The 13,217-nt window shown below is 40.2% G+C and overlaps 1 protein-coding gene across 3 annotated transcripts; it reads right to left on the reverse strand.

The window, feature by feature from the left end:
• Positions 1-5,784: 5,784 nt before the first annotated feature.
• LOC119288110 (disease resistance protein RPM1-like) lies at positions 5,785-10,921 on the reverse strand. Of its 3 annotated transcripts, none has more exons than XM_037567734.1 (4): positions 10,701-10,921; positions 10,323-10,595; positions 6,360-9,216; positions 5,785-6,280 (listed from the first exon to the last, which is right to left on the reverse strand). In XM_037567734.1, exon 3 carries the CDS (start codon positions 9,134-9,136, stop codon positions 6,383-6,385), a length of 2,754 nt encoding a protein of 917 aa, XP_037423631.1. In that variant the 5' UTR covers positions 9,137-9,216; positions 10,323-10,595; positions 10,701-10,921; the 3' UTR covers positions 5,785-6,280; positions 6,360-6,382. The 3 variants fall into 3 exon arrangements, with proteins under 3 accessions (XP_037423631.1, XP_037423629.1, XP_037423630.1); XM_037567732.1 differs by having other exon boundaries at positions 10,165-10,595; XM_037567733.1 differs by having other exon boundaries at positions 10,165-10,599.
• Between the last annotated feature and the right edge of the window lie 2,296 nt (positions 10,922-13,217).

Consider the following 13,217-nt stretch of genomic DNA (forward strand, 5'->3'; position numbering starts at 1 on the left):
GAGGTAATGCACTGTATTAATTAAACTATCAATGATTTGTGCCAACAACAATGGCAATTGAGGGGCTGTTTGGTTTGTTCCCACGTCCGCCCTGCCAAATCCTGGGCGCCTTTGGCACGCCAAAATGTTGGCGAGGGATTCGGCCGCCTGCGTTTCTGCCAACGATTTGGCGTAAGGGCAGCGGAGGAAGCTGAGGCCGGCCTTGTTCAAGCTCTGCCTCATTCGCGAATGAGCCGACACAGGTAGGTTCCAAGTAAGTTCGTCTTTTCTCCCGTTTCTCCTTTGTTCTTTGTTAGTTTTTTTTTCTCTTATTGTTATTTTTGAAATAATGTAAATACATATATTCAGATCATAAAACAAATATTAAATTAAAATTGTAAATTTAATAAAAGTTAAATCAGTGTAATTTTTTTAGCTTAATTCGAAAATGTTAGTAGCATATTAATGAAAAAATTGTGACATTTCAAAAAATGTTCAGATGTTTCTTGAAATTATTAGAAGGCAAGTATTTGAGAAAAATTTAAGCGTATATAAATTAAATGTTTCAAATGTATATGAACATTATTGAAAGCATACAAAAGAAAGTAAAATTTAAAAAATGTTCATGCGTTTCAAAAAGATGTATGTGACATTATGAAAAAAATGATAATTATGTATTTTCAAAATGTTAAATGCATAGCAAATACATTTTTCAGATGTATATGAAAAATGTACAATGTTTATGAAAAAGGAGACATCTAACATGTTTTAATTCAATGTTAGTCATTGTATTTAAAAATTCTAATCATGTATTAACACAGTTTTAAACATGTATAGTATTTTGATGTATATGAAAATGAAGACATCAAAAACATTTAAAAATAATATTACTTGTATATTTTAAAATGTTTAATATATATAGTACTCCCTCCGTCCCATAATATAAGAGCATTTTGACACAAGTGTAGTGTTAAAAACGTTCTTATATTATGGGATAGAGGAAGTACAATTTATTTTCACATGTACATGAAGAATGTAAAGAGAAAACAAAGGAAAACCGGTGAAAACAAGACATAGAAAACAAAAAAATCAATCAAAAAGGTTCTACAACCGATGGAAAAACATAAAGAAAACACACATAAAAAGAAAGAAAGCAAGAAAAATAAAGAAAACCGGTGAAAAAGAAAGAGTAAAAACAAAAAACATCAATGAAAAACGTAGAAAGAAAGACAACCCAAAGAAAAGCGTATAAACATAGAATGATAAAAAAAACACCAATAAAGATCGAGAAAAACAAAGATAACCAGTGTAAACGAAAGAAACCATAAGTCATATCGATGAAAAAGAAAAACCAAAGAAAACCGATGATAAAACAAAAAGGAGAGAATAAACAAATGAAAAAGAAAATAAGAAAGAAAACCCAAAGAAAATTGGAGCAGAGTGAACCTACAACGAGCGAAACCATCTCGCTGTAATCGAGATATAGCTCTCGCGATTTGGCTGGGCCTAGTTGGATAACAAAACAAGGCCTATGATTCGCTGCAAACAATATTAATTACTTCCTATTGTATTTTGAACTTTTGAATTGGATTTTTACTATTGAATCAATCCAATTCTATTTTGAAAAATAAAATCTACAAAAATCCAAATAGATCTAAAATAATATTTAGAGCTTAGGACAAGTATTTCCACCCCAAATATTAAACGAAATACATACAATTATTTCATAAATACTATTTGGAGGTTCCTAAAATTGAATTTAGGGTCCTAAAATAATTTCCAAAATATTTTCAACTCGAAATAAATGTGGAATTAATATTTAAAACATTCTCCCAACTCGTTTTATGTTGAAGGAGTCATATTACTTTCTCTCGGTTGGTTTTAATTTTTAGTTGGATTTGTTTTAAATGAAAAATGCAAATAAGATCCAAATGAATATTTGGGAAAATCCTTTTATTCCCTCTCATTTGAATATTCAATAAACTTCAAAAGTTTCAAACCCTACTCAAGATTAACTAAAAGCCAGCTAGTTTGATTACTCTGTTTTTTAGTGCTACTAGGAGAAAACAGAAAGCCTACAGTGTATTATTAGCATTTCCCTACCACAAACAGTATGTTCTTCACGTGCTCAGCTTGACTGAACTCCACAAAATATTGCCAAGAGTGCAAAATTTCTCTTGCAGAAATGTGCACCGCCAAGTTGTTGTTTCATCTGTATCCAATGACTGCACTGAAGACATGCGACTCCAGCAATCTTCTGTACCGGCCTTGTTCAAGCTCTGCCTCGTTTGCGCCATGCAATAGCAGGAGCTCCATCCCACAATCTTCCCAGTCAATGCTAATACCATTACAACATGGGCCTGGCCTTTTCCGTTTCTTCTTCCCAGAGTCAGGAGCATCGATTCGACATCGCTTGGTGGCTTCGATCCCTTCTCTCCTCTGCTTCTGCAGCTGAAGCAATCCGGCAGTGAACGACGGAGGAGGGATGCCGATATCTGCCACCTCCTCCTCAAGCCTGGTCCAGCCACCACCCTCATCCAGCGAATCCATCCATGGCTCCAGCTCCAGCCATGCCCTCCACTGCTTCATTCGGCTGGCAGCTTTACCAGCCTTCATGAGTTGCTTGAGCTGAGAAAGCCTCTTCAAGATGGAGTTCTTGAGATCCTGATCATCGACATCGACGTCCGGGGGATTCCAGCTCGAGGTCGTTCAAGGGGCCCGGTGGTCAAATGGTAACTTACTATCACCGCTTGAGATATGAAATATTCAATGTTGTGCATGACCAAATTATTGTTGAGTTAAATAATCGTTTTACCGAAAGATCTACTCAATTGTTGAGATGCATTGCTTGTCTTGATCCAAGGAACTCATTTGCTAATTTTGATGAGGATAAACTTGTTGAACTTGCTGAGTTGTATGATGATGACTTCTCCATATATGAGATTTCCTTTGTCCTTAGAAACCAACTTGAAACGTTCGTTGCTGTTGTGAGAGCTGATCTAGATTTTGAATGTTGTAATGACCTTGGTAATCTTGCTGTGAAGATGGTTCAGACTGGTAGACACACTATTTTTTCTTTGGTATATGGACTCATAGAGTTGGCATTGATTTTGCCGATTGCAACCGCATAAGTGCAAAGAGCTTTCTAAGCTATGAGTATTATGAAGACCGAGTTGAGGAATAAGATGGGTGGTGATTGGCTCAATTATAACACGACGTACTATATTGAGCGAGATGTATTTGCAAGTATTCCTGATGATGATATTTTATATCACTTTCAAGCCTATAGGGATTGTAGAGGGTTTTTACCTCCTCGTAGAGGAAAGTTTTTAGATTTAGTTTAATCATCATTATTTCACTATGTTTATGCCTTTTCTTATGAGATTACATGTTTGATGTCTTGAAGGTGTTGCTTTTCTTCTGCTGTTGATCATGTTACGGGAGGCACAAATGAAATAAACAACTGATTTGGTACTCTTTTATATCTCCGTATTATTTATAGTTTTATCATGTTTTGTCTCTTCTGTTGGATTGTTAAGCACTAAGATTGACTTCTAGATTTATTGAACAATTGAGATTTATTTTGTTTGTTATTGCATATGATCCTTTTTAATGTCATGATGTGTTTTTTGGGTACTTAAAAGTGCCAAAGCTTTTCCTTGTTGCCGATTTTTTGTGTGCCCGGGCTTTGCTTCAATCCTGGCTCCGCCACTACGGGGGAACAACCTCACGGGCAGATTGCTCAATACCGGCTGAGTCCAGCGTGAAGCTCTTCAGAAACTGATCGGACGGGTCGGACTGGATGAGCCGAAACAGCATGGGGGTGTCCAGAGCAGGTTTCCGGCGTGGACTTCGGCATCCAACGGGAGTAACTCCCACTCAACACGAACCAGCATGTCAACGAGCCCATCGTACCGGCGACTGGTGGTGCGCGCGGGCATGGCCGCACACATGTCCCGTGCGACGTCTTTTGTGGAAACATGGGTCATCCCGTTCAGCTCGCTGGCCAAGGCGATCGCGGCCGCGATGAGCGGGAGCCGGCCGACAACGAGGGACCACCTGCAGGCGCAACAGAGGAGGAACCGGGCCTGGTAGAGGATCACCTCCATCTCCCGGTGGTGGAGAGCGGGTAGGAGCAGCGCACAATGCGTTCGAGCGCGACAGAGTAGTTGAAGAGAGGAAGGGACAAGCGGGCCACGAGATCGGCGGCCGCAGCCGCCTCGGCGAAGGAGAGCGGGAGGCGGTGGGAAGGCGCGACAAGGATACACTATTACTCTCAATTTCGTGAAATCATGAATATTTTTCTAAACTCATGGAAATATTTAAAACCATGAATATTTTTTAAATTTATGATTTTTTTACAATTTTTTAAACATTTTCTACAATGAAGAACATTTTCTGATTTCATCAAAAATTTATACTATTTGCAAACCTTCTTTTAAAAAATTGAGAACATTTTTCTACAATTTTCTCGAATCGGCGAACATTTCTAGAATGGATGAACGTTGTTTTGGAAATTTGTGGAATAATTTTTGAAATTCACAATTTTTTTTGATTTAACGATTTTTTGATGTAATTTTTTTCTTTTATTTAACAAACATTTTATGAAATGCGTAATCATCTTTTGAATCAGCAAACATTTTATGAATGAATAAACTATTTTATAAGTCACGAGCAGTTCTTGAATTTTCAGGATATTTTTCCGTTCATGAATTGTTTTTGAATTGGAAAATTTTTGTTCAATTTGACTAACTTTTTTTAATACACATACTTTCTCAAAAATCATGAACATTTTTTGATTATCCGAAAATTTGTTTTCACAACTTCGAACATATTTTGAATGGGCCAACTTTCTTCGTAAAATTGCGAACATTTTTTGAATCCACAATTATTTAATGGTTTACTACACATTTTATTTCAAAATTTTATTTTATATTTTTTCGGAACTTTTTGAAGACCTAAATTATTTAAAGTAGAAAGAAAAATAAAAAATTAATAAAAAGCGAAATTTGAAAACATGCCGCCTGGATATGGACCAGCCCAAACAGGCGTGCTGCGTTTTCTGCCAGCGTTCAGAACACAGTATAGGAGGTCCTTGTGTGGAATTTTCTTTATGACTTATACGTGGTATTGATGGGTAATATTTTATAACTTTGAGGGAAATTTTCATGAAGTACCGCAAGAAGCAATAGCGTCTTTATTATTAGATATAGATATAGATTTAAAGCCGCTTCCCGTTACGATTACAAATCCATGTGGCGTACAGCTCGGCTCGAATGACTTTGTGTCCCGGACTCCCGGTGTGATTACTGTTATAGAGCGAAACCAAGGAGCAAGGTGGCTTCAGCAATGAGACTCTCATGACAACTCTAAGCCACCTGCTGGACAACAAGGCCCAAAGTGTTGGGTTTGTTACCATGACAGACACCCACAAGATGCATCCGTGCATGATCATGTGGACTTTGATGGGTATCCACTTAATCTACGCGGCAGATGCGGGGCTGATGCGGTCACGCGGGCCTCCCTCGGAGCGTCCCACTTAAACCTGAACTAGAAAGCTAAACAATGAATATGAACAGTGAGAGGTATATAAAAACCACGCCAGAAGACAATATTCTAGCATTAACAAGTGATCCTGCTCTGCACCCTAATACAATAAGGAGCACAATCTGAAAAAGAAACAACACATATAAAACAGAACAATGACAACGCGCTGATCGATACCATTTATGAATCACAAGCCAACTCTGTGAAAAGGAAATAAATATCTGAGCATTATGAATCACAACACGAGTAGTATTTAACAACCACAACTGAAATAGGCAACAACATAGATACTCCCTCTGTTCACAAATATAAGATGTTTTTGGGTATTTCAATGTGGACTACATATGGACTGAAATGAGTGGACAAACACACTAAAACGTGTCTATAAATCTATAATATATACATCCGATTTGTGAACGGAGGGAGGAGTTCACAACTAGCACACACAAATACAAACAGGTCATGCAAAATAGAAGTATCCTGAATATGCAAACAGGACCCAGTCTCAGTCTTACAATAAGCGTTTTAAAAGCCACAGCTTGAAACAATCGATAGGGAAATATTATGACAAGCAAAAGCACACCAACACCAATAGTAGCAGGAGGCAGTTGTAGGTGGAGGTGGAAGTAGCAGCAAGGGTGCCATAGTGCATCTTGAAACATCAGAGAAAACCCGGACGGTATAGTAGATCAGCAACAGAGGAAACACTGGTTGTACACGTAATGAAGCTTCTTTCTTCCTTCCAGCAGGTGACCTACATAACCAACAATATACCAACATTTTAAAAGTTGTACGATTAGAGATGAGGAAACCAGAGTAGTGATACTACGTACACATTGCCGACCACTGTGGCACGTCAACGACGGAGAGTATGCTGCCATTGTGTCCCATCAATTGCAGAAAATTGGCGCAACAGCATCAAGAATTCGCTGCTGATTTCATAAAAAACTAGACGCTGCAGGGGCATAAGGAACTCAATGCCAGGTGGGACCTCCATCAAGCTGCTGAGGTTGATTAAGTATAATCTTTCCAGGCTTGCCATGGCACCTTGTTGTATCTGTAGCTGATTCAGATTAGGCAGATCTATTAGATAGAGAATCTTTAGCTTCGGAAACCACCCCGTGAAAAATGCCAGCTGCTCTCCGGTATATGCTCTGGTGAAATCTAGAAATGTCAAGTTTGACAGGTGAGAAAGAGATGGCAGAGGGTCTTCTCTCAACTGTGACCAAGATAGAACCAATTCATGCAGGTTCTTGCCCCCAGCAGCTTGCAAGAGAGGAGACTCCTCCAATGCCCCTTCCGCTAGTCGGCCCCTCAAACATAGCTTTTGCAGGTTTGGCAGGAGGACATTCAACAATAGAACCTCGTTTTCATCACTTGCACTCACGGATAAGTCGGACAAAGATTGCATCTGAAACAAAGACTCACTGATGCGTGCACTGCAGATTCCCTTCACATTCCATAACCTCAAGCTTCTTAGTTGCCTCAACACCCCTAAATGTCTAAGAGACTCATCCTGTAATTCCAATGCTTGCAGCGTCTGCAAATTTATTAGATTCCCAAGACCATTAGGAACACGCACACCACGACAACATTGCAACCCTCTCCAATATGGATCAATTGTTTTCTCAGCTAATAAGTGCCTAAGCTTCTTCAGTTTCACAATCCCACTAGGCAACTCATGTATATCAGATCGAGAAAGGTCCAACGTCAACAAATTTGAAAGCTTCTCAACAGACTTTGGGAGCATCTTCACTTTTGTATTACGCAAACCCAAATGGCGGAGATTAAAAAGATCACCAATAGCATCTGGAATCTTCTCAATGTGTAGACCACTTAATTCTAGTACTGTCATGTATCTTGACTCCTTACATAGCAGAGGTAGTAGAGTGGATGATAGCATGCTACTGTCTAGTGTAATGAAAGTTCGAAGTTGGTGTATACTAGAAAATGACTGTTGAACATCCTTATTTAGTTTGTGCATTACCAATCGTCGTCCATCCGTCTCAAGAGAACCCCCACAATTATCCTCATATGTAACACCAAAACGGTTCTTCTTGCACAAGTCAACTGCCAATTCACGTAAGATATCGTGCATTCTGAATTCTTTAATCCTACCAAACGAGTTCCTCTCAACAAGTTGTAACATGTTCCTATCAATCAACTCCTTCAAATAGCATTCTGCCACTTCTTCTAATGTGCTTTCACCCCTTCCCTCAATGAACCCCTCCGCTACCCATAACCTTACAAGTTCCTTCCTTTTGAGAAGATGGTCTTCTGGAAATAAGCTGCAGTACAAGAAACAACTTTTCAAGTGTGTTGGAAGGTAGATGAAGCTTAGATGCAAAACATTCCTTATCTGATCGAGCCTCGAATTATTATTTAGCTCCCAACTCAACTGACCATTTATTATTCTCCATTCTTCCACGGTTTTCTCACGCACACGCAAAAGGCTACCAACTAACACAATAACAAGAGGCAAGCCTTTGCACTTGCTAACTATTTCCTCAGACCAAGACTTCAACTCCACGGGACATTCATGATTTGTATCTCTTGGAAAGGCTTTCTTACAAAAGAGATCCCATGCCTTGTCTTCTGGTAAAGCTTCCAATGTTAAGATGTGTCCTCGAGAGGCCAGTGCAGCAACATCGCCTTCTCTTGTTGTGATTATTAGTCTACTGCCCTTATCATTATGAACAAGCACCCTAGATATTTCATCAAATGCTTCTGGAGTCCAAATATCATCCAATATGATTAAATACTTATGTTGTTCTAGAAACTTCTTCAATGTCTCTTCAAGGCATGTGATGTCCATATCTGCAGTGTTTGACAGAATGTTGGTTTTATTATCTTTGGAAAGTTCCTTACTTATATTCCTTAAGACATCCTCTCTAGAATACGTTTGAGAGATGGAGACCCAAGCGTGGCACTGGAATTTCTCTCTCTCCTTCTTGTACACATTTGCAGCTAAAGCTGTTTTACCGAGCCCTCCCATTCCAAGCAGCGCAATCACCGAGCATTTCAAATCATCACCTGCCAACCACTGTTCAAGTCTTTCTCTGTTTTTATCGACTCCCACTAGATCTTCATCAAGGGAACGCGAGAAGTTTGCCAGGTCTTTGGACCTCTTGACAATATAATTCAAGTTGCTAGTATCCCCATTAATTGTCACGGGAACCCAACGGTTTTTTGCCTCGGACAAGTGTGAAAGGTCTTTCTCTATTTCCTTCACCTTGAAAGCTATCCGGTTCAAAGAAAGCATAGATCTTGGCTTTTTGCACCCTTTCTTCAGGAAAAAGCAACAACCTATATCATGTTCCCGACCAACTAGACACAAGTACTCATCCACTACATCCTCCATCACATGTGCTACTTTCCTCGCCTCCTCCAACCAGCCCTCATACACTTGATTGTTACGGTTTTGTATGCCCATTTGACACAGAACATCATGCATTATGTGAAGCTCACTGGCAACACGGCCCATGTTGCCCTGTAGCTCTAGCAGTTGTGTCCTGTTCTTCGCAAACTGTGTGCTTGCCTGGTCTACCACTCTAGTCACCAAGGCTACTCCAATCTTCTTAATGGTCAGAAAAATCACAATCTCCGCCATTATTTTCCGAGAATTGCTAATATTTCACTATTTCGTGGTGGTCTAGTTGTATATTCTCCACAATACCATTGCAACGGCCACTGCAAGATGAAGTGATGTATTAACTTGACTATTAATGCATTGCGCTAATAACAAGCACTTGCGGAAATATTTCAAAACTCTCAAACCACAATGGAAAGGTGAAATACACATCTTCTCTCAATGTAATCCTCATAAACCACAATGCCAAAGTAATCCTCATAAAGATTTCACAATTAACTTATCTAACTCTAACTTACATAATGTTGTAATCAAACAAAATAGTACTTATGACAGGTAGGTCGATGATAATTCTGAAGCACTTGAGACTGTGCTAGAGTCAAATGTGATAAACTTAATGTTATTGACCGGAAAAAATGAGGGACACTAAATAACTGACCATGCATGCTCCGCTTCCATATAGGGACATCTCAGCTTAAAAGGCCCCCAAATATTGAAATTTGAAGCAAATAAAAGACAAAATGGGACCAATTTGACACAGCTACGAGCTTGCCAATATGAATATTCTATTTTTTAAATAATTGACTAATGTGGCAGTTCTAGGTAACTTAGTTCCACAATTTCTTTAATATCTATGTAATAATACCGCCAGATCTATCTATGTAATAATATCGCCAGATCTATAGAGAAAGAAATTGCTAGAATTGTTAATCCAGCTGCCAAAAACAACATATGTGTTTTTGTCATGAAGAATATCTCGAAGTACTCATGCTAAATAAACTCTAATTCCATAGGTTAACCTATATCTAACTATAGCCCATATAATTAACCAAAACAAAATCTAGAACAGGCAGCTCCATGAGAATATCAAAACACTTGGGTACTGCAGTCAAGTAGTCAACTGTAGCAAACTTAATTTTATTAACTGACAAGAACGAGCGACATGGAAATGACCTTTCATAGATGCACCGCTTCTGTATAGGGACATCTCACTTAAAATGCCACAAAGGTTTGAACATTTAACCTAGTAAAGCAAAGAGGGAACTAACCTGACACACCGGTTAGCTCGCCAATATGAGTACTCTGCTTTCGGATGGTTCGCTAATGTGATCGTTCCAGGTAACTTAGTTCTCAAATTCCTCACTGTCTATCTAATATCTCAGATGTGTGCAGAAACAAATAGCTGCAAGAAACACCTTTTGCGCACCTTCCTCGCCGCAGGTTAGGCCCAGGTTAATCTTGGTAACCACCTTTTGCGCTTCTGAATCTGAAACCATCATAGAAATCTTGAAAAGAAGAGACTTGATGCTTGGCTGGTCTTGTTGTCACTGAAGCTTAATCGTGAAGATCCAGAATCCTTATGGAGACATGGGAGTAACTCGGAGTGTGGTAGCTTGTAACCGATGACAAGTGGCTGGATTTGATCTTCAAATCCTCCTTGTTCCTTTTACCAGTGAAAACCAGAGAATCACCACCACACCTGGCTTGTAATGGCAAGGAAAACTGCTTATTTCTTTTGAATCGACTTAGCTACCCAGGACATTGACAAGAGAACTAGGACAAAACCAAATCAAGGTCAACACACCTGGCTTTTAATTGATGTAGATCCGGCAAGATTTGGACCTGTGGTGACCTCCTCGCTCCTTGTGCGCTTCAGGAACTGAAATCACCAAACAGTGTCATGGCTTGGTGATTGGGGAATGCTTAGTCTAGTTGTTGAAGCCATCAAGAAGCAGCCGAACAACCAGACAAAGCTCCAGCGATCCTGATGAGTTTCTGAGAAAAGCTGGTATGATGATGGACAAACTCTTGCTTCTCTCACCAACCCAATAATTGCTCTTACCAACCCTTGAGATTTCTTAATCTAAACTTTTGAGAACAACTCAAGATGACCAGCTCAAGGAAGGCAGAGGGAAGCATCTTTAATATAAAATGACACCATCGCTCCACTCACCATGAAATTGTTATTAAATAGACAGCTTTGGGTCTTTGCGGATAATTAAGGATGATAGTTGGTGATGGCAGCAGGTGAAGCTGTACAAAAATGAGCAACTCCGGATGCTGAATTTGGTTCATTATTCAGGATCGGCGGTCGCTAAGAAATACAAAAATGCGCAAATGTTTTCTTCAGAAGTGTCCCCACTGTAGGTAAATAAGATCTCTTTCCACCGATATTTCTTATTTTTTCACTAGAAGCAACATCGAATCGAGTCAAATAATTTGCCATGGATAATACTGGTAATCAAAGCTTACAGATCAAGAGGGCAACGCTTTGGGGGATGCTTAATAATTAATTAAAGGCCGAGCTCGTGGGTGCAGAGAACAAAACAGGCTTATTCAGGTTCAGATTCAGTAAGTTCATATTGTCACCCACATCCTACGAACAACACAAAGAGGGCATGGATGTATGCTACTGCGGTTGGATGGCTTACCTCGGCGTCTTCGCCGCCGGCCGGGCATCTACTTCGCGGCGGCCACGGCGAGAGGGGGTGTGAGTTGGCCCGCCGGGCAGCGAGGCCCTGTCGCCACACCGGGGGAAGAGGGAGAGTGTGCATGGTTGGGGCGGGCTTGGCCGGAGACGAGACGCAGCATTATCCCCCCAATCCTAACCCTCGGCGGCGGCGGCGGTGGAGCCGTCTGCTTGTTTGCCGAGGTCTGCCGGTGCCGGAGGCGGAGGGCCCGGCCCTTGAACAGAACAGAACAACACAGTACGAAATGGGCCAGCCAAGTCACGCGGGAGGCCATGGCCTTATTTTTTGATTTATTTTTCTTTAATTTCGTTTATACTTAATTTACATTTCCATAAAAAAATAAAAAAACATTTCAAAAATAGTTAACCAAGTATTTTTTTTAAATGTGTATAGAGTCTTTCTAGAGATTTCACTATAGACTACATACGGAGTAAAATGAGTGAATCTACACTCTAAAATGCATCTATATACATCCATATTTGGTTCATAGTGAAATCTTTATAAAGACTTATATTTAGAAACAGAGGTAGTATTTGAAAAAAAGTATAAAGAAAAATGTTGACCATGCATTAAAAATGTTAATATTGCATTTGAAAAAAGTATTAATCAATCATTTTAAAAAATAATGTATAGAAAAAATATTGACCATGTATTAAAATGGTAATCGTATATTTGAAAAATCTTAATAAAGTATTTAAAGTGTTTCAAAATGTGTATAGGAAAAAAGTTGATCATGCATTAAAAATATTAATATTTTATTTCATTTATATTAATCAAGCATTTAAAAACGTGTATAGGAAAAAATATTGACAATGTATTATAAAAATGTATACTCTTACTTGAAATTCTTTAAACATTTATTAGAAAAAATTTCTTGATGTATACGAAAATGTAGAATGAAAAAAAAGAATAAAAGAAACCGAAGAGACAGGTGTAAAAATAATGGAAACTGATAAATTAGTCAAGGGGAGGAAGAAGAAGAGTCAAGGGGAGGCCAAATCAGGATGACTGATTTGAATGGTTGTGGTGCGCCAGATCAAATGGCTGCGCGCGTGATCGGTTCGATCGGCGTCGTGCTTTATGTGATTGGCATTTTAGTGAACGATTTCACTAACTCACTAACTTCTATTGCAGAGAGTCAGAAGATTTGGCTGAATTGGAAGCAAAGCTGGTTTGCAAAATTAATTTTTACTTTACGTCCTATTGAACTGTAAGCGGCAGGGCGAGCGCGGGAGCAGTGGGTGGCGAGGGCGCACGCACGCGCGGTTGGACGCGGCCAGTGGACAGCTAACGCGCGTCTGGTCGCGGCCAAGGGCGCGACGAGGCGCGCAAGGCGCTGTGATGCGAGGCACGGCCCACGGCCGGAGCTTGGGAGGCGCGGGGGTGGCGACATACGGCGTCAGGGAGAGAGTAAGATAGGGGGGGAACGGGTGGAGGCTCACCCCGAGGAGGCCGTGGACGAGCTCGGCGAGGCCGGGATGCGCCGGTGGTGGAGATCGACGGCGAGATGCCGCTGCCGTGGCGGAGAAACCGGCTCGATCCCGAGCGTACGGTGCCTCCTAGCTCGTTCAGCGGAGGTAGACGAAGGAGTCGATGACGGCGGAGCTCCAGGGGGGCGCGAGGCGAACGCA

This window comes from Triticum dicoccoides, chromosome 4A (genome assembly GCF_002162155.2).
Source record: "Triticum dicoccoides isolate Atlit2015 ecotype Zavitan chromosome 4A, WEW_v2.0, whole genome shotgun sequence".
Taxonomy (NCBI): Eukaryota; Viridiplantae; Streptophyta; class Magnoliopsida; order Poales; family Poaceae; genus Triticum; species Triticum dicoccoides.

What these genes read in the sequence shown, in the direction of transcription:
- LOC119288110 (XM_037567734.1), bottom strand. Translation starts at nt 9,136, where the DNA reads ATGGCGGAGATTGTGATTTTTCTGACCATTAAGAAGATTGGAGTAGCC.